This window comes from Hippocampus bargibanti, linkage group LG15 (genome assembly GCF_051943395.1).
Source record: "Hippocampus bargibanti isolate YZ-2025 linkage group LG15, ASM5194339v1, whole genome shotgun sequence".
NCBI classification, from domain to species: Eukaryota; Metazoa; Chordata; class Actinopteri; order Syngnathiformes; family Syngnathidae; genus Hippocampus; species Hippocampus bargibanti.
This window is the reverse complement of record NC_142748.1, coordinates 10,496,484-10,521,007: the sequence shown is the minus strand read 5'-3', so window position 1 is coordinate 10,521,007 and position 24,524 is coordinate 10,496,484. Positions and strand designations below refer to the sequence as shown.

General features: G+C 45.9%; 6 protein-coding genes across 10 annotated transcripts; 1 reads left to right on the top strand and 5 right to left on the bottom strand.

Annotated features, from left to right (window-relative positions):
• Positions 1 to 83: 83 nt before the first annotated feature.
• On the bottom strand, positions 84 to 3,823 carry cenpt (centromere protein T). Of its 3 annotated transcripts, XR_016117542.1 has the most exons (13): positions 3,548 to 3,823; positions 2,992 to 3,109; positions 2,794 to 2,917; positions 2,624 to 2,717; positions 2,406 to 2,539; positions 2,187 to 2,244; positions 1,963 to 2,102; positions 1,083 to 1,814; positions 915 to 1,005; positions 665 to 832; positions 451 to 555; positions 176 to 378; positions 84 to 102 (listed from the first exon to the last, which is right to left on the bottom strand). XR_016117542.1 is itself a non-coding variant. In XM_089015454.1 (12 exons), the coding sequence occupies exons 1-12, from the start codon at positions 3,655 to 3,657 to the stop codon at positions 249 to 251; spliced, it is 2,004 nt and encodes a 667-aa protein (XP_088871580.1). In that variant the 5' UTR covers positions 3,658 to 3,823; the 3' UTR covers positions 138 to 248. The 3 variants fall into 3 exon arrangements, 2 of the variants coding, with proteins under 2 accessions (XP_088871580.1, XP_088871581.1); XM_089015454.1 differs by lacking the exon at positions 84 to 102 and having other exon boundaries at positions 138 to 378; XM_089015455.1 differs by lacking the exon at positions 84 to 102 and having other exon boundaries at positions 138 to 378; positions 1,083 to 1,811.
• A 539-nt stretch (positions 3,824 to 4,362) lies between these two features.
• On the bottom strand, positions 4,363 to 6,022 carry coxfa4b (cytochrome c oxidase associated subunit FA4 b). The gene is made up of 4 exons (XM_089015412.1): positions 5,863 to 6,022; positions 5,029 to 5,117; positions 4,896 to 4,956; positions 4,363 to 4,579 (listed from the first exon to the last, which is right to left on the bottom strand). Exons 1-4 carry the CDS (start codon positions 5,908 to 5,910, stop codon positions 4,523 to 4,525), a joined length of 255 nt encoding a protein of 84 aa, XP_088871538.1. The 5' UTR covers positions 5,911 to 6,022; the 3' UTR covers positions 4,363 to 4,522.
• Positions 6,023 to 7,442: 1,420 nt separating this feature from the next.
• Positions 7,443 to 10,993, bottom strand: LOC148887786 (protein FAM117A-like). The gene is made up of 8 exons (XM_089015943.1): positions 10,353 to 10,993; positions 9,724 to 9,863; positions 9,188 to 9,331; positions 8,954 to 9,058; positions 8,530 to 8,643; positions 8,266 to 8,407; positions 8,024 to 8,195; positions 7,443 to 7,815 (listed from the first exon to the last, which is right to left on the bottom strand). Exons 1-8 carry the CDS (start codon positions 10,456 to 10,458, stop codon positions 7,578 to 7,580), a joined length of 1,161 nt encoding a protein of 386 aa, XP_088872069.1. The 5' UTR covers positions 10,459 to 10,993; the 3' UTR covers positions 7,443 to 7,577.
• Positions 10,994 to 11,614: 621 nt separating this feature from the next.
• On the bottom strand, positions 11,615 to 15,720 carry LOC148887785 (RUN domain-containing protein 3A-like). 2 transcript variants are annotated; one of them, XM_089015942.1, is made up of 11 exons: positions 15,399 to 15,720; positions 14,479 to 14,594; positions 14,262 to 14,389; positions 14,086 to 14,171; positions 13,918 to 14,007; positions 13,772 to 13,852; positions 13,517 to 13,688; positions 13,284 to 13,441; positions 12,487 to 12,606; positions 12,297 to 12,394; positions 11,615 to 12,226 (listed from the first exon to the last, which is right to left on the bottom strand). In XM_089015942.1, exons 1-11 carry the CDS (start codon positions 15,491 to 15,493, stop codon positions 12,084 to 12,086), a joined length of 1,287 nt encoding a protein of 428 aa, XP_088872068.1. In that variant the 5' UTR covers positions 15,494 to 15,720; the 3' UTR covers positions 11,615 to 12,083. The 2 variants fall into 2 exon arrangements, with proteins under 2 accessions (XP_088872068.1, XP_088872067.1); XM_089015941.1 differs by having other exon boundaries at positions 12,297 to 12,397; positions 15,399 to 15,719.
• An 887-nt stretch (positions 15,721 to 16,607) lies between these two features.
• Positions 16,608 to 22,337, bottom strand: pth3r (parathyroid hormone 3 receptor). The gene is made up of 13 exons (XM_089015423.1): positions 22,169 to 22,337; positions 19,961 to 20,066; positions 19,226 to 19,336; positions 19,014 to 19,138; positions 18,627 to 18,721; positions 18,205 to 18,361; positions 17,957 to 18,110; positions 17,821 to 17,881; positions 17,683 to 17,749; positions 17,499 to 17,593; positions 17,268 to 17,409; positions 17,152 to 17,193; positions 16,608 to 17,055 (listed from the first exon to the last, which is right to left on the bottom strand). Exons 1-13 carry the CDS (start codon positions 22,244 to 22,246, stop codon positions 16,624 to 16,626), a joined length of 1,665 nt encoding a protein of 554 aa, XP_088871549.1. The 5' UTR covers positions 22,247 to 22,337; the 3' UTR covers positions 16,608 to 16,623.
• Positions 22,338 to 23,045: 708 nt separating this feature from the next.
• taco1 (translational activator of mitochondrially encoded cytochrome c oxidase I) lies at positions 23,046 to 24,458 on the top strand. 2 transcript variants are annotated; one of them, XM_089015487.1, is made up of 5 exons: positions 23,046 to 23,455; positions 23,525 to 23,628; positions 23,713 to 23,846; positions 23,951 to 24,116; positions 24,196 to 24,458. In XM_089015487.1, the coding sequence occupies exons 1-5, from the start codon at positions 23,233 to 23,235 to the stop codon at positions 24,403 to 24,405; spliced, it is 837 nt and encodes a 278-aa protein (XP_088871613.1). In that variant the 5' UTR covers positions 23,046 to 23,232; the 3' UTR covers positions 24,406 to 24,458. The 2 variants fall into 2 exon arrangements, with proteins under 2 accessions (XP_088871613.1, XP_088871612.1); XM_089015486.1 differs by having other exon boundaries at positions 23,047 to 23,455; positions 23,522 to 23,628.
• The last annotated feature ends 66 nt before the right edge of the window (positions 24,459 to 24,524 follow it).

The window sequence follows — 24,524 nt, the reverse complement described above, 5'->3', positions numbered from 1 at the left end:
GTGCCCTGCCATTGGCTGGCAACGAATTCAGGGTGTCCCTCCCATCGTGCCCAAAAATGGCTGGGATAGGCTCCAAAATGACCCAAATGACGATGAAGCGGTCTGGAAAATGAATGGGAGATTCAATGTTTTATTAAAAAAAAAAATCTTTATTGGATTTTTAAAGACTACGAACCATTTACAGACAACACTTGACACGCCCCCTCCTCAAAGTGTTTTTAGTTTTATTGAAGAGAAATCCCCCTAATTCATCTCCTCATTTTGGGCACGACGACGTTCCCGCTGGTGGCGACGGGAATGAGGAGCTTGCGTTGCTCCATGCGAAGGTATTTTTCAATCAGCACTTCAACCGGGACCTTGTCGTTGACGTGACGCTGCCTGCAAGCGTGAACACGGTGACGATATGAAACACCGCACCGCCTCTTGGTGCAAGGTGAAACAAGGAGATACCTTTTCAACAACAAAATGGCATCTTCCACCTCAATGGTTTTTCTTCCGGCATGAGTGGCAAACGCTTGCAGGTCCTCCAGCATCCGATCGAGAAATTTGTCCACTCTGCTTGATTTAAATACATAAATAAAGAAAGAAAGATGCAGTGAGAGTGACGTGCACCCCATTGAAACGTGCTGACACGGAGCGTTTCAAATCCTAGCGGGGTACTTACGTGTCCCTTAAAAGGGGGTAAACGTCCGCAGACACCCTGCTTTTGGCAAAATGGCGGAAGGTGCTCATTAGGTAACTCTTAGGAAGGCCAACCATCTTCTGCGCCGCGCCACTTCTCCGCTTTCGCACTCGTTTTGCTTTGGGTGGCGGCGCGTCTTTGGTGGAAGTGCTGATGGATGCGTGAAGGATGATCATCAGAGGAAAATAGCCCCCCAAAAATGTATATTTATTATTTTATGAGTACAACTTGCCTGAATTGAGGATTTAATATGATGGGCGCAGTCGGATACGAGAGTTCGAAAGTCTTCCTTTTCTCACGAACGAATGCTGGAGTCTTCATGTCTGCTCATATGGAAACATTTTTCTTCTCATTCAGAGGTCATCACATTTTTGTTCAAATAGCTCAGACAGACGGAGACCTTCGAATTGTTGGTCCTCGTCATCGTCGTCGTCGTCTTCCTGCAACTGGTCCTGGTATTCGGCAGGCTGCGCTTCCTCCTCCTCCTCCGCAACAGGCACGACGAACGCGCCTTCAGGTGGATGATCTCGCCGCTCCTCGTGTTCCACGCCGTCATCGCTTTCCTCCTCCTCCTCCTCTTGCGGCGGTTGCTCCTCTTCCTCTTGGTCGCATTCCTCAGCTTGAGAGACGCCGGCGACCTTCGCTTCTTCCATCTGAGACTCAACCAGGTCTTCGGTTTCCGAGGCAAGCTCTCCTTGGTACTTTTCGGATGTCGCGTGAGCTTCCCCTTCTTCACAAGACGTTGTTTCGGCCTCCATTTGAGAATCGGGAGCAATCCCTTCCACGTGTTCTTCTTCGTCAGCTTCCGATCCGGCCGCGTTGTCCTCAGATTGGGAAATGGCCGCCTCTTCTTCAGAATTGGCGATGGCCTCCCTCGCTTGGCCCTCAGACACCTCGGCGAGTGGACACTCGGCATCGGGCTCTTTTTGTTCATCCTGCTCGAACAAGGTCTTAAGCGGAGAGGCTTTGTCCCGCGTGGCGACGGTGACGTCGGGCTTGGCGTAGAGGGCGGTGTTGCAGTGGATAATGTCATTGGTCACCTCCAGGTCATCCATCTTGTTCATACTCAGCATGACGGTCTCGCCGAGGACGACGGGCTCCTCCTGCATAGAAGCGCTCGCTCCTGGAGCTTCTTGGAGTAGAGAAAGCCCACAAAATAGAGTTGAACAATAACAGCCCAGGAACACACCTCCAAATAAATGAATCAACATGTTTTTGTCAAGCGAAGAGGATCTGCGGATAAAAAGTGGACAGATGGAGAAAAAAAAAGGGGCAATCACCATGATTTAAAAGCATCTTATTGACGGCGGAGCCAAACTGATCTGCGGTGATTGTTTGCCGAGAAGATATTCTCCTCCGCAGGGCTTTTCTCTCAGATTGATCACTCACAAAGGGCGTTTTGAGACTCAGCGATGTGGAGCTGCAAAACACGATCAAGTGGACGCGTTGCCGAGTTACCACGACGATGCTTTGAAGAAGGAAAAAAGAAATGCGGTCGTCATACCTTGACAGCGAAAGCGCCGAATGCTCTCGGGTCGATTTGTCCTCTTCATTTTCAGCCTCTGTTTGCACAAACAAATGATCAGATGGCAGTAAAATGGTTTCTTTTCCCCATTTTTCATGCGGTGCAAAGATGGCGTGAATTCATTCACCCGAAAAGAGTGTTTTCAATGGAAGCTTGGAAGTGCAACGGCACTCGGAATGACAACGACTTTGACCTCACCGTCATTTTTGAGGCGCTCTTCGAAGGCGGTTACATTGAAGCTGCGTCGTGGTCTCTCCCTCTTCAGTCCTTTCCCCAAGCTCTCCGCCATGTCGTATGTTAAATTGGGCAGCTCCAAGGCAGACAACCCAATGCTTAAGAACGCAAACGGTGATCTTTTGTGTCTTATTTTGAAGGAGGAATACACGCGGCGAGCAAGAAACGCACACGTTGTTCACCTTGAGTGCTCGGTGGCAACGCTGGAGTCCGCCGAAGGCAGCAGAGGCTTTGTGAGTGCAACTTTGTCATGAACCACCGGTGACCTAGTTGGTTCTAAAGAACACCACAAAGGATGACGTTGAACATCCACGAGGCATCATGTGAGGTTTTGTAGGAGTGTCACGTGCACCTGTCTGAAGGATCTTCCGGAGAAGGCGCCTCGGCGTGTCTGCCGCTTCGGATGACGTGATTGACGTTTTCAACAGGGCGGAGGCAGATCTTTTCTTCGCTGGCAGAGATTGCCTGGATATGCTCTGGAGAGAATAGTTGTCGTTGAAAAAAAGCAGACAAGCCCCGCCAGTACTGCACTGCGAGGCGCTTTCCTCACCTCACGCATATTAAGCCTCATACTGCGCTTTATGAAGTCCTGCGGCGTTCTTGGGGGTCCGCCTTTGGCTTTCTCTCTGGTGCTGCGAGTTATTGTGCGGCTCTGCGCTTTGGAAACACTAAAAGTAAAGACAGATTGGTAAATACATTTGTGTGTGTGTGTGAGGGGGGGGGGGTAAATGTCATGTAATGCTCCTCAGTGTAGTCAGGATGCACACAGTCGCTGCCATCAAGCACGCAATTAACAAGTACCAGACATTACAGTAATGATAATAATAATACATTTCATTTACAAGCGCCTTTCAAAACTCTCAAGAACACTTTACAGTCATATGATAAGTTTTTATGTGACTGTAAAGTGAACTTAAGAGTTTTGAAAGGCGCTTAGAAATGAAATGTATTACTATTATTATTATTATTATGCGGGTGAGCAGCCAGGCACATCAACCCGGAAGTAATACAAACACATACACACTAACTCAAATACAAAATGATCATCGGCACAATAACATTCAAATAAAGTAAAATGTAATCGGTAATGAAGTTGTTTTCCTTACCTGCGGGTGACTGGAGTCCTGAGTGGTTCGGTCCTGAGAATATGTTGGAGAAGAACTCGAGGAGACACGTTCTCCGTCAAATCCATCTTAGCGGCAAAGCCACTGACCATCTATGGCGTCGTTGCAAGATGACGGCCAAGTATATAATATCACGACCAATCAGCAGCGAAGTAAGTGCCTATTTTTTAACAGTCAGTGCCCGAAAAGAGTCAGTTTGAAATTATGGGGGGGGGGGGAATAGCTTCCCCACCTATTTGAATAGACGTTGACGTTTAGGATCCCGCGTTATTTTGAATTCATCTCGCGCGATGTGACTTCTTCCGCTTCCTGCTTTCCTCTCCTTCATGTCAATGGTTTAACATGGAATAACATGAAATTTGCATGGATCCACACGACTAAAACGTATATCGACAATATTTTGGTGCGGTGATAAAATACGATATACGAAAATATACAGTGGAAATATGTTTTCTGAACACACTTCCGGTCTGACGGGCTATGAGTTCGGTAAATGCAACATTGCCGTCGTGTGGACAAAATCGGAATTGCAGGAACTGAAGGCGAACGCGCTTTTGTGCGGTTGAATAGATTAGTTATTAAACGCATCCAAATGTTTGTAGATAACGAGATAGGTTCTTTAATTGACTAACTCATAATATATAAATGCACCTCTACGACAAGAATGATTTGTGTTATGTACTCAAGTGTCATTGACTGCTATTGACATACTGTTTGTATTCACTAATACTCCAATCTTAAATAAAACAAGAGTGATCTCAATATTTTAATAAATTACAACACATCAAAATTCAAAGTGAATTTCTCAGTCAAACAGGTGGTTGCCTGTTTTATTTATACAGTCACAGATGAATGTCCCCCCCTTCTTCTCACATTTAATTGATTGGATGACAGCAGCACCATTTTTCACGAAACGTGCAAACGCTCCACAGAGGGTTAATGGTATCACAGATGGCTTTAGAAATCGGGCCGGTCCTTCTTCAACTTGGAGTAGTCCGTGTTTATGCTGAAAAGCTGGAAAGACGCGAGCGCGCACGCACACACACACACACACACACACACACACACACACACACACACACACACACACACACACACACACACACACACACACACACACACACACACAACAACAACAACAACAAAGTAGGCGATATGAACTTTGAGCCATGATAAGAGAGAACATTGGCTGTGCAGTAAAAGGCTGTTGAAGAAAATGAATCCCATTCAAAAAGAAGTTTTGTCAAGGGGTATTTTGACTTTTTCTTTTTTTACTCAAACTCAATTCAGAAAAAGAAATGATTTTGCTGTGATTTGTTAAGGTTCATACCTTGTACTGATAATTGGCATCTAATTTGTTCCAAGGCTCTGGGTTGTTCTTGCGATCCCAACTAACAAATGGAAACAGCTTTAAAAAAAACTGAGCAATAGGGTTTGAACACAAGGTTATCAGAGGGACTTACGAAACATCGGGATTCTTTAGCGCCAGTCTGCCGAGGTACAACATGCTCATCGTTGCCCCACCACCGATGAAGATGAACAATGGGATGAGCTGATGAAGAAAAAGGGTCATTTAGGTTCAATGCCAAGTTTATATAACAGCAAGTTTAATTTTATCCATCACCATCAAGCCCAAATTTCTTGACCTTTTGTTTGTAGTAAACGCATGGCAACTGTATGCCATTATTTTTTTGGCACTCTGCAGTGATGTTTAGTCAACCAAACATTATTCCATTAGATGGATGAAAGCATACAAAGGGTAACTCCGGGATTTGAGGGGGGTGGGGGGAAATGTTGTCCTTGTTTAAATATGCAAGTGCAGGCCTCGCACCACGTTATCTTGGGAATACACAGAGCATAAAGTACAGGATCAGTATGGTACATACGTGCAGCTGGCTGCAGCATGAATGGCCGTGGGGTCATCGTGCATTGTCTGTCACTTTATCATTTATAAAATCGTCACTAACAGAGATAAACAGAGACTATGTGCATGCTGACTGAATTCTGGGCATTTATTATAGGCCTGCTCTTCTTTTCCCATTGGTCACGGGGAAATACGATATACACGCCTTATATGATTATTGCTGGTATTATTGTTGAAATGTCTATATTAATGTCAAACCAGATTGTCGATGAATATGTTTTCATAAGCATCAGCACATTTGAAAGTCTTTCTAAAAAGGACGCCGCTGCTTTGCGGTCGTCCTTTAGCCACGCCAATGAGGCACCTTTCAATGTCAACGGGTCATTTCACCCGTCAAATCTCATCCATTCCAAATGACAAGATGCACACTCACGGCTGGGTGGTTCCTCAGCTGCTTCGCGACGGTCCCGAGCATCGACATGGTAACGCTGACCGGCTGCGGGTATCGATAAACGGCAAGGCTGTCCGGTCACGACGACAGGTTTCACTGCGGGAGAACGAGTTGCCAATTTTCCCGACACGCCGGAGAACCCGTAAAGTAGACGCCGCACCTCCTAGCAGATCGGCCAATCAGAAGGCGCAGAAGGCAACAGCTGGCGACGTGACGTATGTGATCGACGCTTAAAAATATTTCAGCGGCGAATGACTCATTTAGGGGCTCATTAGAGAAAAAAAGGTAATTAACACGTAAGATAGCGTACGAGCTCTCCACAGACCATATATGGACGAAGCAGACGCGCCGAACATTTTCACTGTATTGGAATGAATGCTGTACACTTTTTGATTCATACCCATGTGATTGGGGACTTCCGGTTTTAGAAAAACAGGCCTCTGCCTAATGCAGCCAACCTTGGTGTCCTGATCATTAAAAAAAAAATCAAGAAATGGTGGGAAAATGACATCTGGAAACAGTGTTGAACGCTTTTAATTCATCACAACATGGCTGCCCACACGCATCGTCAATGCTCTAATCCAGGTGTGCAGAACAAAGTACCAGAGATGACAGGACCCCCCCTCTGCTCGCCACATGAAAAGTGTGCAGGGGAGGGGAACATTGCAGCTGAAATACAGATACAAAAACTTGAGCTCATTCGTCACGCACATCTACAAAACCAGACTAACGTACGGACGCAAGGGCAGCGTTTTGGAATAAAACCCTTTCCTGGAAGTGCATTACAATAAAAAATCAATTCATACAATATTTCATATAACACCCGTCTTGATTAAACAGGTACAACTAAAAGTAACAGGCATTTTTTTTAAATTTGTAGTTTTTTTGTAGCTTATTTTGCAGGTTATGTGAGGAAAAGGGAAAAAAGGTATAGAAACTACAAAAGTACAAAAGTGAATGTAAAAAAAAAAAAAGTTGGAAAAGGAGCAGTTCAGAGTGTGCAAATGTGTCTACCGGGAAATACAACTACGCCATCTTGAAAAGAGGAAAATGACAAAGGGGTATACCACGAAAACGGCTTAGGTGGCAGACTACATCGCTAAACTTTTCCTTTTTGTAACTAAGCAAGATGTGAAACTGACCCCCCCCCCCCCTCCACGACAGCAACTCTTTAAAGCGGCCAACAGGGCGAGTTTCTTCTCAGCTAGCAATCATCAAAGCGTGAATGAGAAGAATCCCAAATGATTTGTCATGCTTGATACGCCCGCCGGTTGCCAGGGAAAACAAATCCCGATAAATAACCTTTTGTGGACTTAGAAAATGGGGAGTGTGCGTTTTGCGTTTTGTGTGTGTGTGTGAGTCAAGCAGCAACATGTCTTCAAGGAGAACGTCCCACCTTTTGTCCTCTTGTTTGGCCAAAAGTGAATTTTCAGATATTTCACACACACACGCACACACAACTCCTCTTTGGATTGATTACTAAGTCGTTATTTGAGTTTTTTCCCCCCTCATAAACAATTCATAGAGGGTGACCCAAAAAGATGCGTACCCATGAAAATGTTTTTAATCAAAGCCACAATTGACATTTTCATGGGTACGCATCTTTTTGGGTCACCCTGTACCTAGACAAAAAAAGGAAGCCATCTTAAAATAAAGCCAGAGCAACCACGAGCGTTGAAAAGTATGAGGACCTTCGATTAGATGGCGTTGGCGCGCGCATAGCCTTGGCCTGAGGTGACGGCGGAAGAATCGAGGGGCTTGCGAGCGGCCCCCCGGCTGGCGACGGACAAGCTGCAGAAGAGCGCGTCCACGGAGGGCAGCAGCGGGTCAAGGAGGCTAACGGGGCAGAAGGCCGAGCCCCCGTGGGGGGTAAAGTTGACCTTGTTGGGGTCCGGGCAGGAGGAGATGACCAGCGGCCTTGCTTGCTTGGAAGTGCTGAAGGAAGGAAGGAAGGGGACATTTCACAGCTGTCAATTTCACACCGCTAGATGGCGCCATTTTATCATATGCTAACTCGGCCAATTGAACTGATTTCTAATTTTGCCCCGCCCCCTTTTCTCTCTGTCAATTGACAATCCGAGGTCACGCAACAACCTTCTAAGGTCACGGGAACACCATACGGCGGACAAAGACGAGGACGCACCTGTTCTCCTCCCAGACGCGGACTTTTTCGCAGCCCTCGGGAGGTTCTCTCTGGAAGCAGCAGCTCTTATTGGGTCCGGGGGAGGACGAGTTGAGAAGGATCAGGGAGGGGTCAGCCTCGCTCAGGGAGGACGGCGAAGAACGCGGAGAATGCGGAGAACGCAGATCCGAGCCTGCGGTGGAGGTGACGTTCAGAAACAGCGGCGTTACCGCGCCGGCGAGTCGGTCAGGAGCTCCGCCCACCTTTCTGGACGTCCGCGGGGGCGTCGTCGGCCGCGGCGCCCGGCGAGGACGAAGCCCGAGACGGCGGCGAAGGGGGCGTGGCGGAAGTCGGGTGGCTTTGGGGAGGCACGGGGGCGCGGTGGCCGTCTGGGACCTCCAGAAACTGAAATGACGCCATGAGGAATGAAGACCTTGGTATCAAGCTTTTATTTTGAAATTTCTTTTCGGATCAGGAACCGGAATGACAATAAAATGAGTGACGAGCGGCGAGAATCTTTACGTCACCTGATGCTGCCGATGTCCCGGCTGACAGACGAACATGCCTTCCAGCTCTTGGTTGAGGCCCTCGACGCTGCAGCGAAGTCGAGGTACCAGCGTGGACAGGGGGAGAGGCTGAATCTGAAGACATAAGCAGGTCCGGTTCCCCCCCAAAAAATAATAACATTAAATACTAAGACATCCATGCAACAGCGGCGCTGAAATGCACAAGCCATGTGATGTTGTGTCCTTCCTGTTGCCTCAACGTTTGCCTTTTTGCATTTCCTGCCGCGTCCACGAGTGGAGACAAACGTGGACATCTCGCCTCTGTTTGCAACTTGCCATTTTTTTTCCTCCTTTTTCCAAATTGGACTCGACTTTGTAATGTTTTTTTTTGGGTCACGCTAATGAACTTAAGATGTGGTTGCGAGGTGCACGTCGGCGGACGCACCTGAGCGCTTCCCAGGTGACAGCTCCCGAGGGCAAATCCACGCTGGCGGTCTCCCGAGACGGCAGGTTTGCTGTGCTGCTGCAGCTGTTGTTTGAGTTTGCAGATCTGCGACGGTGGGATGAAACAAAATGGCCAGCGAGTTTCTATTTAGGCCAATTCCAATTCATTTTTTTTTTGCATTCTGGCCCATTGCTCTCTTCACAAACGAGAAATGTTACAAAGCGCAAGGCTCACTTCCAGCAGATGCTCCGTGCTTCCCCAGGATGCCGAGCGTTTGTGGTTGATGCCGGCGTCGGCGCTGCCACCACCACCACCACCGCCATCGCCGTTGACGCCATCCTCCCTCCGGCTCAGCGTTTTGTCGCACCAGTTGGGAGTCTGCGAACAAGGGAAAAGGAAATCAATATCATCTAGTTCTATATCATTCAGCTATATATCTATCTCTCTATATCTATACATCATCTGTGCTGTATGTCATGCATATTAGCATATTTGACAATAAAGCTGACTTTGACATGTCTATATATCTATATCACTACATCTCAATCTCTATATGTCTGTGTCTCTCTATTTCCATATTTCTATCTTTGTACCTCTATATCTCTATCCGTACCTCTATATATGTATCTCTATCGCTACATCCCTATATATGTATCTCTATATCCCTTTATATGTATCTATATCTCTATATATGTATATCTATCTGTAATTCTCTATTTGTATCTGTATCTCTCTCTATATCTATGTGTAATTCTCTATCTGCATCTGACCTGAGTGGCTTTGTCCTTTCGACACAAGGTGCCCTCCGGTTCTTTGGGCCAATGGCCTTGCAGGTAGGGGCCGATGATGGCGTCCAGGGACAAGGTCCGTCTCATGCCGAGGCTCAGCTGCTGCGGTTTGGCCTTTCCAGCTGTCGTCGGGGATACAAGACGGCGTTCATGAACATGGTTCATCTACGCCACTTCAACGACTTTCAAACGCTGACTTTAATTATGACTTGGATTTGTTGTTTTCGTTTCAATTTCTTCAGTTCGTAAAATCGAGCACGTTAGCTAGAGTTGTCGTCAGCGTGACGGTTGGTGAATTTGGTTCTGGAGACGTTGGTTCAGCAGATGTTTCTACGATGCTTTTGGAGTTCATTCTACTTGAATCTGTAGCAATACATGTCTGAATCTGCTACATCTATTCCTTTATGAGTGTTTTTGTCCTCTCCAATTTGACTTTTGCACAACATGTCACAACCTGAATCAGTACTTCAGTCAAATTTAACACACTCATTCGACTTTGATGCAAATTGTTAGCACCTGAATGGTTACTGATCCATTTTAGTGACTTTTTTTTACCCGGGTCTATTGTGTATTATCATATTTTGGTGAGTGACGGATGGGGAAGCTCCTACCTGACTTTCCATCCCTGCCTTTGGCTCGATGCTTGCTGGACAGCTGATAGGGGACGGTCGCCTTGAGGGGCTGCGGGCCCACAGTAGCTCCACTCCGACCTGACATGTCTGCTGCAGCGGCCTTTGGTGGACCAGCGAGGGATGTGGAGGAAGGTGATGGAGTGGGGGCGGGGGTTGCTCTCTGGCAAGCACTTACAACCGCTTGTCCCTCGCTTGTTGGGTTAACTTAAACGAGGTCAATTCAAGACACAGTCACCGATGTCTGCACCCCCACGGGCGGCTCAAGAGTTACCTCCGACCCCGAGTGATTATTCGTGGATCGTCATGAACTTTGGGCCACTTTTCTTGTCGTTTTGTGGCGACTTAGCTGCCTAGCAAGCAAAGTTTCTTTGTGAGGATGCAGAGATGTTTTCAGCTCGCTGGCGAACAAGGAAGCAGACGCCTTGCACGAGGGAGGGAGGAGGGAAGAGCACGTCAACAAAGCGCCGACGACGGAGTTTTTTACTCAAATGCTAAAGAATCTTCGCTTGTTTTCCTGCGGGCCGCAGCGTGTTGGGGTGGCCTACAAAGTTGAGGGGTTTCCGTCCGCTTGCTCGGCCCGCAGTCTCCAAACACCTCCGCCACGCCGGTGTGGGTTTAATTATGGAAAAGGCGGGACTTGGTGGTCGTTCTTACTTCTGATTGGCCACGCTAACTTGAGGCTGCCTTTCTATTGGTGGTTGGCGACAAATCTTTCGAAGGACGCACGATGATGTTGGTTTGTTGACGCCCACTTTGTTTCCGATCACTTGTTGATACAGAGGAACGTAATAGAAGCGTAACATCATCGTTCAACACGTTCAAGGATCACTTTCAACACTTTAAATCCGTGTCATGAATGAAGTGACCTCTTTGTAGTACACGATGTTTGAAAAGTCATCGTGAACGTCTGTTTTTATGAACGGCCATGACGTGAGAAGAAGTCCATGTACTCTGTAGTATAACATGTACTGTACTACAGTGGGATATTTTTGGATGGACAGTCATGTCATGGTATGAAAATGCTCCACTTTTACAAAAAATACACCCCATAAAATCTGTGTTGCAGCAAAGCAGAACATAAACGGAAGACATATTTGAGACATTTATGATTGTGAGCATTGGTGTAGCCTGCCTTGAAAAGGACTGTTACACCATGCACACTAAATCATGCTAATTATACTTTTGCCCCAAAATGGCTGACTCCAGCTCACCCACAATCCCTCACGCAAATAAAGGCACTATTGTAAAAGGACTACCAAAATGTCAAAGGTTTACTAAGTGGCTGTGAAATCAAAAAGAATCCTCTTGAAAGCGCGAATTAATTGTTCAAAAGATGAGCAACGGAAAAAAAATACAATGGAAACATTCAATCTGCATAGTCATGATGCATTTTCCATTTGGATGTTGCATTGGAAGCCTCTGCGAACCTCGCTAGCCTGATGACGCGGCCACGCTAGCTAGCTAGCTAATTCCAGTAGCAATCATCTGACATGTACGTACAATATGACAGTGATAAAGGGCAGTACTCCAGCTGTTTTTCTTTCTTTTCTTGGAAAGTCCCGCTAGTCGTTGACAAAAATAGCAAAGTCAAAACGGTCACGGAAAGCGGTGAGAATTCAAGATTCCTTATTTGGGTGTTTGTGTGTCACCCCCAAATTGTCTTTGGGCGTCTGGAAAGCGGACGCTAGCCAGCCTTGGTTTTGGAGGCTCCTAGCTGGGAGAGAGGGTAGGACTGTTCTCTGTGCTGATGTGGACCAGGCACTCACTGGACTTGAGGCTTGATAGAGACCTGCAACTTGGAATGGAGCCCAAGGAGCCGCAAAGTCCCATGAGGGAAGGGGTATAATCCTTTTCTGGATGCAGGAAACCGTTTCAGTTTGAATTTTTGTTTTTGTTTGAAGGACAACAGTGAGATTATTTCACCTGTGCACCAGGCTCCTCCGTTCTGCTTCCCCTCCGGCATTAGCGGGTCAGAATCCAGGCTAATCTCCACTGACAGAAGCTCTGTACTGGGGAAACTCCTTCTAAAGAGCAACAAAACAAGCCCAACCAGGTACTGAACAGAGCGCACGTGCAGATAGTCCTTCAAAAGAATTGTAATTATCAATCAAACCTGCGGAAGAGCTTGACGTGGTCCTCGCTGTCATAGGGTTCGAGCAGAGGCCATTGGTTCACTAGCGGGATGGTCAGGTTCTTGGCTAAGTGGCTACTGTCACACGGTAGCAAACTTGTTCTGCATCGAGTTGGAAAAAAATGTTCTGCATTACAAAGTGATGTTCTCAGAGTGAATTAAAATAATAACAGTAATAATAATACATTTCATTTCTAAGCGCCTTTCAAAACTCTCAAGGTCACTCTACAGTCACAGGGCATGTTTTCTCAACCTGGAAGGTAGCTAGCTCATAGCTAGTGAATATCTAGCTATCTAGATAGCTAGCTAGACAGATAGCGAATAGATAGCTAGCTAGATAACCAGCTAATTAGTCAGATAGCTAATGGATAGCAAATAGATAGCAAGCTAGTTAGTTAGATAGCTAATAGACAGCAAATAGATAGCTAGCAAGTTAGCTGGTTAGTTAGATAGCTAATAGACAGCAAATACATAGCTAGCAAGCCAACTAGTTAGTTAGATAGCTAATAGACAGCAAATAGCTAGCTAGCTAGATAGCCAGCTAGATAGTTAGATAGCTAATAAGCAGGAGAAGTGTCAAAAGAGGGACATATTTATCAATAAATATAGTACAATACGGCTGAGCAGAGTGAGGAGCGGTGAGCAGTTAGTTAGCCAGTGTGCTAACTAACTTTTGACTGTGTTCAGTCACATACATTCTGGCTAATAAACAAACAAAATAAACCAAAATTCATGTTTTGTTTGTGCGTTTGGATGGCTGTTGAACGCTTTCCACTCACAGTTGCGCCTGAAGCTCCAGGACGACCGTCTCCAGCTCTTTCTTCTCCTGTTGACTTTGACCGTGCAGATCATCCAGGCGGGCTTTCAACCTCTTGTTCTCCGCCTCGGTGTTCTTCAGCTGGGACTCGCGCAGCCGCACCAGTTCCTCCAAGTAACCCTGACAAAACACGCCGACTCCTCTTTTAGCCCAGTGGAACCAAGATTGCGCTGGAAGCGGAATAGGACCACTAACCTTCTGCGCGTGCACAATCTTGAACCTTTGCTCCATCTTGCGACATTTAGTGCTCCAGCTCTCCTCGTCCGTGACCAGAGGCACGTAAGGATGCTCGGGGATGCTGTCGTCGCTGGTGCTGCTGTCAATACTCTGCCGCTCGTCGTCATCGTCGTCACTCAGGTAGTCGTAGCTGGGGCAGACAGAAAGAGGTGTGAATTTTGTCGTCGGGCAAATTTTCTCAAAATCTAAAAAATAAATGCTTGTTTCTTCTACCTTTGTGTGAATTTCAAATATGGCGTGTAGTCCACAACTGCGGCGCATTTCCCATCTGAGGCTTCCCCTCTCAGACAGAAACTGTGAAAACAGAGCCGCAGATCAGATGAGGTAGGAGTCACTTTGACCCTCAAAATGGAGGTCACCTAAAGTCAATGGCGCCAAGGCCTATGAGCATCCCGGTTAGGACGGAGGCTTCTTCTCTTAGCATGATGGCTCCATCTGCATAGAAACGTCTGCAGGTAGGCAAAAAAAAGCACCATTTCAGATTGCCATTGAAAACAAATCAAATAAATCAAAACTGAGCCTCTCACCTTGTCGTCCGAGAGTCCCTCAGGGCAGTGGCTATATATTCCGACAGTCTTTTCTCCATCAGGGCCACTCTTATCCAAGCGCGACCCTGAAGGGATCCGCCAAAGACAGCCAAGGTGAAGCCAGCATATCCGAATATCGCAATTCTTTGAAAGGGCGAGATCATCCTTGGACTCACTTTAGCTCGCGAGGAGCTGATGTTCTCCATGCTATCGATGCTGCTAAGGCAGTTGTTTGGCAGTTTGGCGCAAGCCAGTCGAATGAAATCCCAGAAACTCCTTTGGCCATCGAACCAGCGACCGGAGCCTGAAATCATTCCAATGTCTTTTTTGAAGTGATTGTGATCAAAAGGCAATTCAATCCTGGACAACAAAAGAGATATCAAAGTGGGTTACCTTTAAAACAGTGGCTGAGAATGTGCTCCAGGATGGCCGCAAAGTTGATGAACTCCTCCGATGAGTCATCGATGGGCTCGGCTGCAGATTTCTCCAGGAGGGTCTTGACTGAAAACCTGTGGCGAGGTGGACGGAGGGAATTGATTAAATCCTACATGCATACATAGTAGCTGGAGAAACAAATTATGTTTTTATCTTCATCTAATCAATCAATTGAAGCTACAGCTTTCCATCCATTTAGCGAGGACTCAAGCTGCCCCACCCAAGATGGAGTGGAGTCACTTTTGAAGGGAAATCTTTCCAGCAGGCATTCAATAAGATCAGTCACATATTACTGGACAGATCAATAAAATATTGACATGCACTGTTTTGTTTTCTGGCACGGTTGACTGTTAGCTCCAGCTGGTGGAGCTGGAGCGGAAAACACATTAGCATTTATTTATTTTTTGCATTCGAGGAGAGTGATCAAACTCTCCATTGTTTCAGGAGCATCAATGTGTCATTCAGTAGACAAAGCAAACAGCGGATGATCACTTAGTAGCTCTTGGAATCAAAATAAACAGAATTTCAACTCCTTTTTATGACTCAGTTATTCACTATTGACCTTCTAGTTAAGGGGTGCCACCTGAGCTGAACATTTTCTATCAATCTTCTCAAGATGACCCAAAATAAATGTTGTATCGTGCGGATACTTGATATCTGTACTCTACTTTTCACGTAGGTTGTCGACATGGCAACCACCCCATCAACGGGCTGAGGGTAAAATGGAAGATGACACTGCTAAACTCACACAGAGCGAGCCCATTTTTGTTGCTCTTTTCTGAATATGATGACGTCAACATCGAGCTGTCACTGTACTGCCTTCTAATCGGATGATGTCATCCGAGGTCAGGACAAATGTCTGGTAAAGTAACACTGACCTGCACACGGTGATGAGGTTTTTCCTCTCCACCGCCACATTCCGAGTGGATGCTTTCTTCGACCCTTCACCCACGGCCACACAGCAGGGCTCCATCTGGCCGGCAGCCCTCCGATCAAAGGACCCCTCCCTTCTCGACGCCGGTCCGCCTCATTCACGTCGGCGTCGTGAGAGGTCGGAGGAAAATTTCCCCGAGAGGCAAGCGGCACAAAAGAATATTTGTCGTTCCTCTGTTTTGATTTTTAATCTCGTATACAGACCGCTGGTGTACATCTGCACCGTCCTTTTCCTTCACGATGTTTCCGCCCCTACCTACACGTCATAATGACGCGACGCCAGCTACTTCTGGTGTGCGCAAATTGGCCACAGGAGGGCAGTATAATATACCCATATATAAATATCAGGAATTTTACAAATACAAAACACGATATTCGACAATCATCCGTTGCAAGAATCTGTTCGAAACCGATTTGGTCGAAAACCAATAAATTTCCCATGATCGGCAATGTATTTGAGACAAGGAAGTGACGTATAGGGAAGTGGGTAGTGTAAGTCGAGTGGTGATTTCAGGTGTATTCAGTTTAGTCGAGAACCAATTTTCTGTTATAAACTGAGGCATAAAAACCGAATTGGTCGAGAACCAAGGTGTTGACTCAGTAAATTCCAGAAATATTTGTTTTTTTGCAGAGGACAAATGTCTTCACAAATAATAACGATTTTTTTTTTGGTGAATGTACCCAACCCCATAGAAATAGCACATACAGATACATGTCATTTGATAAATTTAGATACATTTGCTGATACTAGTGCAGCGTGTTCTGCCAGAAACAAAGTCCTTGTGTGTTCTACATACTTGGCAATAAATATGATTCTGATTCTGATGTCAATGCGTGTTTTCAGTGTGAGTCAGATTCTCAGTGACCGGTGTGAAATTCAGGACAGTGTTGCGAGATGATAAAGTAGAAATGTGACTGGCTCAGAAGAAGGTGAGGGTGCTTTCTTCTTTGTGAGAGAGCCAAAGGCCTCTGCGTGGGCCCTCGGGGGCCTGTCGGGACTGATGAATAAACAGAGACCAACGACAAGGCCGCCCGTCTAGACGAGTCTGACCACAGGCGACTGTTGGGAAGAAATGATCGCATTGACACAAGTTGTGTTCACGTTTAGATGACATTCAAACTTGATCACGACAGAAATAGACACAAACACCAAGTAATATGAATCCATATTTATAAGACAGTTTCCTGCTCTTTCACATCCAAGGATGTATCAGGATCCTGATCTTCTAGGATCTCCGCCAGAATACTTTTTGGCTCATCGTACTTCCTGGTACCTGCGGCATGCCTTGGAAAGACCCCGTCGGGCCCTGTCGCTCCCATCGGCCTCCTTGCAGCCGTCACTGAGCTCTGGCATTCAGGGCCTGTGCATCTGGGCAGATTGCTTTGTGGATGAAGGACACCCTGGCGGGGCCCTCCTGCACCCCCGCCGCAGCTGACTACGCCCCCTGACCCTCGTTGATTGGAGGCGGACGTGCAGACTGTGTGGATGGTGGTGGCGTAGTAGCAGCTGCCTCCGCCATTACTGCTGGTTACCCTGGCTTTTTGTTTGAGGTCCAGTGCCAGGCTTCTCCTTAGCCACGCTTTCTTCACCTCTGCTTGCACCTGCACTACATCCATCGTTGCTCAGTCACAACAACAACAAAAGTCCTAAAAAGCCGCGTGACATCTGTCAATCAGACCTGGTCTTCACAACATTACCTCGCCGTTGCAGAAGCAGTAGATGAAGGCCACAAAAAAGCCCTGCAACCACATAGTGGGTAATCAATTCCTAAATCCTCCACGGTCATGATCACGAGCCGTGGATTTTGTCAGACCTGCGATGAATTGAAGAACAACTCGTAGTGCATCTGCACCTGCCACAGCAGCCCGGAAATTTCGGTGTAAGGGAGAGCCATGAAGACCATGTAGTGGACTCCAAACAAAGGCACGAGTACCAGTGTGGACTTGAGAAGCTTCCTTCGGGGAAAGGTCCACGTGTTGGGGCAAGTGAGGTTAAAGGTCAAGGCTTTATGCAATGTCAATGCTGGGAAGAGACTTTCTCTCACCGGTATTGTTTCTGAGGATCCAGTTTTCCAATTTTGGTCTCCCATAATTTGGACGCCAACACACGAACGATGTTGACAAAAAGCAGGAAATTGACCTGCGTCAGGAGAAAAAAAACGTACACTTGAGCGTAAACAAATGATTGGATGTACTTCATCACTGAACCGCGCCGTGCATTTTTCTTACAGCAATGGCTGCCAGAATGGGAGCTTGATAAATCCACTTCAGGTTTCCAGCGCTGATGTCCCAACAGCTACAAAACAAAATATAAGATGGCTAATTTGGACTCCAATCACACACAGTTTTCCGATGGCGGTGCCTCACTGCGTGTCTGCAAGAAACACCCGCAAGCTGACCCAAATGGACACAAATACAGCCGGAAACCCTAAAATGAGAACAGCAGTCATAAATGGCCGTCCTGCAAGGGGCCTCACGCCATCTTGTGTGTGGAAAATCTTACCCCACCCGATGATGGTGAAGACCCACCGGTAGTTCTTCTTAGAGAAGAAAGCCATGAAGATGAGACTGTGTAGATAAAGACCCTCCACCAAGATCCAGTAATGATTGGTCGCTAGGAAGTAGATTAAAAAGGTGACGGTGACTTTGCAGCCAGCCTAGAAACATAAAGAGACACTAAAAATCAACACAAACCCCCAAAATCCAAATTCAGACAATCAACCGCGGAAATCGCACCATGCATTATTTTACCATATGTTGCGTTTGTCCCGCGAGCTCGCCTTCAGCTTCTGCACCCTCAGCGTACACCGAGTCGAGCACCACGTCCTTCACAAAGATGCTGATGGCTCGGCAGATGAAGGAAGTGAAGAGGTGCACGTGGATGTAGTTTCGGGTGCAGTGGAGGCGTCTGAAGATGTCAATCAAAGAGTTGATTCCACGTCACAATAGAAATGTCAATTCTCTTGCGACTCTCTCAATGGAAACGCTGCACTAGTATCATCATAAGAAAAATGGAGGCACTATACAGTTCTATTTGGGTTACTGTTTAGACTTTAGAGAGTTCATGGTGGCTGGAGAAGAAGCTGCTTAAACGTCTGCTGGATTTGGTGCGCGAGGGGAGTCGCTGGAAAAGGTAGTGGGCAGGGTGCGGGGGTCCAGTAGCATTTTCTTACTTAAAGTAGCAAAGGATGGAGACGGCCACCAGCAGAGACGCCAGAGAAACGGAGTAGCCGACGGTGTATATAAGATGCAGTCTTTCAAACACCTTCTGCGTGACAAACAATGAGATATGACGACATAACACGCAAGGGTGACATTTAATAAACAGATAAATTAATAAATACGATGGGTTAGCACAGATTTGTTGATCCAGTTGCAGGAAAAGCAACAGTGGCCCCGTCATTGAACCCTGTGGAACACCATCTGCCATTGGGACAGATGGCTACCACAAAAGTCCTGCTTACCAAATCTGCCAGGGATCGAAAGCCCGTTAAAATCAACCGATGCATTAGTCGTATTCTTAGGATGTAAATTCAAATATTTCTTCCCGAGTCACGTACCACCTCTTGAGTCCCGTAATCGGCTGTCAAGTAGGTGATGCATTCGCTGTAGTTAGCCCAGGTCCGGTTGATGAAGGACACCTGCTCCCAGTGACCAGACGCATCGCAGTAGCGGTAGGCCCGACCTGGAAACAGTCGGGGTCATCGGGGCCATGCTAAAGCTCACGCACGTCATCGCGCAATGGAGTAAGAAGGCGCTTTGCTATTTGTACCTTCGTGGTTGAAGTCGTATATGTACTCGGGACAGTCAACCGATACCAGATGACCGGCGCTGCTACTCGGCCAGCAGATGATACCGTCCCACTCGGGCCTGCAGTCGCCATCTGCGTCGCCCCAGAAAATAAAGCAATAATGATGAAAACGGGCCTTCACTTAGAGTGTCCTTGAGAAATTTGAAAGGCGCTTATAAAGGAAATGTATTATTATCCATTCATCCATTTTCCAGACTGCTTATTCCTCATTAATTACTAATAATAATACATTTCATTTATAGGCGCCTTTCAAAACTCTCAAGGTCACTTTACAGTCACAGGATAAGTTTTTCTGTTGGTGAGCAGCGGCAGCCACACGCGCCAGCGTTCACTCAACCCGGACTAAGAGTGGCTTAGAGTGGCTGTCTTTCCAGCAGCTCCTGTATTTTGTTTTTCTACTTCTTTCTTTCCTTTCCTCTTCCTTTCATAACTTTGCTGCTGTGAAATGCAAATGTCTCCACCGCGAGACGAATAAAGGTACATCCAATCCAATCCATCTTTTCACTCATCGCCATTTGCATGACAGTCGTGAGAGAACGCAGGATATGACAAGCGCTCATTTGTATCATAACAGAGCTCCCATAAATCACGGCTGCAATAACAGATGATGACGTCTTCAGCCATCTTGCCTTTCGCAGCATCTTTACAAATCACGAAAAAAAACAATTGAAAAAAAAAAAATAAAAATCAACACACCTTGCATGAGGGCCATATGTGACTGGATGCTGTTTTGACATTTGTCGTGAGCCTCGTTCACCATAAAGATCTGCTCGTCACGCGTGATGACATCATCGGAGTCCACCTAAGGAACATGAGTCGCATTCGTTTGTGAACAAGTGAGATTTTTTTTAACCAAGGCGGTTGCTGGTATGCTCGATATGTGCAGCCGCGCCATTTCTGACATCATGACATGTAAATGGTTGCCATTTGTAAGGGGAATTTGGGAAATTTTTGGTGGGAGCCATGTTTGTGAAGGGGGGGGGGGGGGGTCCTCGCACAGAGAACCATTTAAGCTAGGCTACATTTTCCTTCATATTATTTGGACAACAGTCTTATCATATCGGCAAATTGGCGTTTTCGTGTTTATTATGTTTGTTAAAGTCATAAGTGCCTTGAACGCTGGGTCTGAGAGGACAGTCATTTCATCTGTGCTGTATGTCATGCTTATTAGCATATTTGACAATAAAGCAGACTTTGAATTCATAACTCTTTGATATCGCTCCAACATTCACATAAGCTATTTCTTTTCACTTTAACCCCCCCCCCCCCCCCCCCCCCCCCCGCCATTTTTAAATTTAAACTTTGTGGGCTTTTTATTAATGGCCACCCATACACCAGTTTTTTTGACCATCTGTCAACTTTGGCAAAGGATTTTGATGAGTTGCCTCAAGGTGTTGCGAAATAGTTGAGAGCGGACGTGGTATGTGATGAATGGTTGCCAACCCTATAGCTTCCCACCACTCTGGTTGGATGGATCATACATATAAAAATCCAGTCAAATTTCTTGCCGGTGGGGGTGTTCTGCAAGATTTTCGGGATGTTTCTTCACAGGGCGCGACGTCAGCAAGAGGTCGCTCTTAAAATGGCATATTTTTTCTCCAAATAGCTCAAGAGTGGATTCAAACAAAGGCTCCAGCCTGGTTCGACGTCACTTCAAATGAACTCCCAGTCAGAGAATTTGGCCTCCATTCCAAATATTAAGAGGTTATCAATTGTTTTGAGAGGGCAGGAGATCTCAGCCCAAGTCAATACAGACATATTGAGAAACGCAATATCGTGTGGCGATTCCTGTAAGACGCCCGCTTGCGGTTTGCACGAGTTACTGTGGAAACACCAGTTTTATTTGATGTGAGGGAATGTGTACCTTCAAAATCATAAAAAAAAAAGATCATTTGTAACCATCAACGTTCAAAGCATTTTACAAATTAGTTTTGAGTTATACAGCAAATACTGCACATGTAATATTAGTCTTGCATAGCTTTTATTTCATGTAATGTCGGCGGGATACGACACGAGTCCCTGGACATCATTTGATGTCATTGTCAACATCACAATAACTAGAATTAACGTTCCACGTGCTACTTTTGTTGTGTTCATTTAGGAGTTTGTAGCTTTTTTTGTGCTTAAAGGACTTTGAAGTTCTGTTTGTGATATAATATAGGGAAAGATACTTTGACACTTAGATATAAATACTGCGACAGGAAGATAAAGCATCTTAAAGGACTTTAAAGTTCTGTTTGTGATGTAATGTAGGGAAAGAGATGCCCATTTCACAGTAAGATCAGAACATTGTCATCAAATGCTGAGTGTAGTTTTGCTTTTTTGAATGTTGTTGTGCCGATGACCATTTTGTGTTTGGGAGCCTTTTAACTGAGCGAGTTGCTTGTTCTGTAGCCACAAAGGGACATAAGTCTTCTTGTGCCGGTCCCAAGCCCGGATAAATACAGAGGGTTGTGTCAGGAAGGGCATCCGACGTAAAAGCTTGGCCAAAACAAACATGCGGATCAAACATCTCAAGATGGAGGACACTCATTTGCTATGTTGACCCCTTGAAGGGAACAGAAGAAGATATTTAGTTATTTTTTAATCACAGCTGAAAGGCAGCCCTGTTTCCTGAAGAAAAAAAAAACCTTCACACTAATATGTGACATTTTCCATATTTGTCCTCAGGTTGGGAGTGCTATTTTTTACCACAACATGTCATTGTTCGACAATATTCAATACAATCAAATGCCTTTCTACATGTATTCTTTAATTATTCCTTGAGGTTGGAGTTTAATTAAAATATTGAAATATTCACATTCAATCCTCTTATGTTTCCTACAAATTGGCAACATTTATTTTGAAAGTCCATTTTAGCAGATCCTCAATCACAATCAGCCAAACATGACAAGGAGCACTTACCATTCCGATAACAGTTATGAAACTACAAAAAAGAACCAAAAGAGCAAGTCCAAGTCCAGGCAACATCCTAACTGTCATTGCTGCAAATTCAAATGGCTGTTTGTCTGCTCAATGCCTCATGTCCACACATTCCATGAAGGTGTCATCCCAAAACTTATCTTTTGATCCACCCTGCATCCTCTCCCCTTTGAAAAAAAAAAACGGAAAACAAGAATTACAGTTCAGGGTCTCTTTTGTGCACCATGATTGTTCAGATTGTGATACTACTGTGCATGGTTCAGTGGACACAATGAGATAGAGCAAAAAAAAAAAAAAAAGGAAAGTGCAGAAGGAAAGTGCTACCTTGAGGGGAGGAGAGAGAGACAGAGAGAGACAGAGAGAGAAACCCTCATGGATGACTTCCTGTTAAATTTCCTGCATCGTCCCTGCATCATGATTACCTGAGAAACAGTCATTACTAGAGGCTCTATTAAAACCATGTGAACAATATTAAATAATAAAATTTGAAAGGTGTTACGATCTTACAAGTATTTCAGAATTTGAAAAAAATGCCACATTTACGATGATATTAAACTGATATTAATCGCTTATAAAGTTTTATAAACCAGTCCGTCATAAAATTCCCAAATTACGGATGTCCATGAAGGCACCGTTCAGGTCGCTGAATGAGTGAGTGGCGTCTGGTTGGTGGAGAATCAGGAAGTATTTCGGATCAGTGTACTGGGGCTTTTATCAATGACATATTTATTGTGTTTTGGCATATTCTGTATTTACAGTTCAGGGTAAATACACCAATGTAAAATAACATACAGGAATAAATCATGAAAAAATATCCAACTACGGAAGTCTTGGATCCAAACATTGTTGTTCTCCTACGTCATCACAACCAGGAAGTTGACGGCTTCACAACAAGGACATTATCACGTTATTAAATAGTAAAGCTTCCGACGGTCACACAATATTAGATTAGATGAAATATTTCGCAGAAGGAAGCTGACAGCGCTTTTGGTTGGAATTTTTCCGCCATGTGACGCCAAAATCAGTATCGCGTTCTGTGTTTTTGGATGAAGGGCATGGCAGGGCGCGTGTTGCTGCAGGCTATTCGGACCCTGCGACCCACCGAGCGGGTTTGCGGGAGTCCTCCTGTCCGGTCTGTGCACCAGATCCCTGCGTTGTGCGCGGGTCACAACAAATGGTCCAAAGTCAAACACATTAAAGGGCCTAAAGATCAGGCAAGAGGGCGACTGATAGCCAAGTTTTGCATGATGATCAAGATTGCCGTGAAAGGTGAGCGTGATATAAATTGGCATATACTATTTTGTAAGATATATAAACATTCCTTTTGCGTTGAAGAAGGTGGACCCAATCCAGCCATGAACGTCAATTTAGCCCAACTCCTGGAGCAGTGCAAAAACAAGAACATACCAAAAGCATCCATAGAGGCTGCAATCAAGAATGCGGTGTGTTCATCATTCAATCCCATGCATCCATCTGCGACACAACCCATGACTAAGAACCTTTTTTGGGTGTTCTCCAATTTATAGGAAAAAGCCAAACCGGCATCGCAGCACATATTTGAAGCTCGGGGACCGGGCGGATGCCTGCTACTCATTGAAGTCCTGACCGATAACATCTCGCGGAGCCAGCAGGATGTCCGAGGGGTCCTCAGTAGAAACGGGTCAGTCGGGCGGACGGGCGAAAACTGAATCTTAGCGTAAACGCAACCCGGGAACAAATTCCAAAAGCTGTCTTAACCAAGTGTGTTTTTGTGGCGGCCTTCAGGGGGATGCTATCAGATGGCACCCGTCACAACTTCAGCCAGAAGGCTGTGGTGGTGGTACCTGGTCAGAACGTCACGTCCGAGCGAGCGCTGGAGCTGGCTATCGAGGCCGGAGCGCAAGACGTCCAAGAGACTGTGGACGAGGACGACGATGCGCCCCTCCTGAAGGTGAAACACAGGAGACGACCCTAATGAAGGGTTGTTATTGCTTTTAAACCATCAAACTCACTCTAGTCTCTTTTACCAGTTTGTATGCGACAATGCGGATCTGCGGACGGTCCGGGCGTCCCTGGAGGAGCTGGGGATGAAGGTGATGATGTCAGACTCCGAATTCGTCCCTCACACCTTCTCACCTCTAGACCAGGAGCAGCTGAAGGTGGCCTCTGCGCTTATTGAAGCTCTGAGTGACTGTCCGGACGTGGTTCGCATGTGGGACAACATCCAGGCTCACAGCTGAGAGGCTTTCTGCAGAGATTCTGCGTTGTAAATAAAGATCTTTGGACAGTTGAACCAGAGTCTCCTTGGTCAACTTTGTGCTTGAGAAGCTGTAAGTGGGATGGCGGATTTTGTTTTGTT

Bases quoted from the DNA above. Each gene is read 5' to 3' on its own strand.
- cenpt (XM_089015454.1), bottom strand. From the start codon at position 3,657: ATGGTCAGTGGCTTTGCCGCTAAGATGGATTTGACGGAGAACGTGTCT. The intron at 1,815-1,962 runs GTGATTGCCCCT...CTCTACTCCAAG, and splicing joins TAAGATGCTTTTAAATCATG to AAGCTCCAGGAGCGAGCGCT. The intron at 833-914 runs GCAAGTTGTACT...CGCATCCATCAG, and splicing joins ATATTAAATCCTCAATTCAG to CACTTCCACCAAAGACGCGC.
- coxfa4b (XM_089015412.1), bottom strand. From the start codon at position 5,910: ATGTCGATGCTCGGGACCGTCGCGAAGCAGCTGAGGAACCACCCAGCC. The intron at 5,118-5,862 runs GTGAGTGTGCAT...TTTCTTCATCAG, and splicing joins AGCTGAGGAACCACCCAGCC to CTCATCCCATTGTTCATCTT. The intron at 4,957-5,028 runs GTAAGTCCCTCT...TCCATTTGTTAG, and splicing joins CTAAAGAATCCCGATGTTTC to TTGGGATCGCAAGAACAACC.
- LOC148887786 (XM_089015943.1), bottom strand. From the start codon at position 10,458: ATGTCAGGTCGGAGTGGAGCTACTGTGGGCCCGCAGCCCCTCAAGGCG. The intron at 8,408-8,529 runs GTGACGTAAAGA...GCGTCATTTCAG, and splicing joins CGGGACATCGGCAGCATCAG to TTTCTGGAGGTCCCAGACGG. The intron at 7,816-8,023 runs GTGCGTCCTCGT...TCCTTCCTTCAG, and splicing joins CGCGTCTGGGAGGAGAACAG to CACTTCCAAGCAAGCAAGGC.
- LOC148887785 (XM_089015941.1), bottom strand. From the start codon at position 15,493: ATGGAGCCCTGCTGTGTGGCCGTGGGTGAAGGGTCGAAGAAAGCATCC. The intron at 14,595-15,398 runs GTCAGTGTTACT...ACCTCGCCACAG, and splicing joins AACCTCATCACCGTGTGCAG to GTTTTCAGTCAAGACCCTCC. The intron at 13,689-13,771 runs GTAGAAGAAACA...TGTCTGCCCCAG, and splicing joins TATTTGAAATTCACACAAAG to CTACGACTACCTGAGTGACG.
- pth3r (XM_089015423.1), bottom strand. From the start codon at position 22,246: ATGACAGTTAGGATGTTGCCTGGACTTGGACTTGCTCTTTTGGTTCTT. The intron at 19,139-19,225 runs GTACAAATAGCA...GACTGTTTCCAG, and splicing joins ATACGACTTCAACCACGAAG to GTCGGGCCTACCGCTACTGC. The intron at 18,722-19,013 runs GTACGTGACTCG...TTTGTCACGCAG, and splicing joins ATTACGGGACTCAAGAGGTG to AAGGTGTTTGAAAGACTGCA.
- taco1 (XM_089015486.1), top strand. From the start codon at position 23,233: ATGAAGGGCATGGCAGGGCGCGTGTTGCTGCAGGCTATTCGGACCCTG. The intron at 23,456-23,521 runs GTGAGCGTGATA...TTTGCGTTGAAG, and splicing joins GATCAAGATTGCCGTGAAAG to AAGGTGGACCCAATCCAGCC. The intron at 23,629-23,712 runs GTGTGTTCATCA...TCCAATTTATAG, and splicing joins AGGCTGCAATCAAGAATGCG to GAAAAAGCCAAACCGGCATC.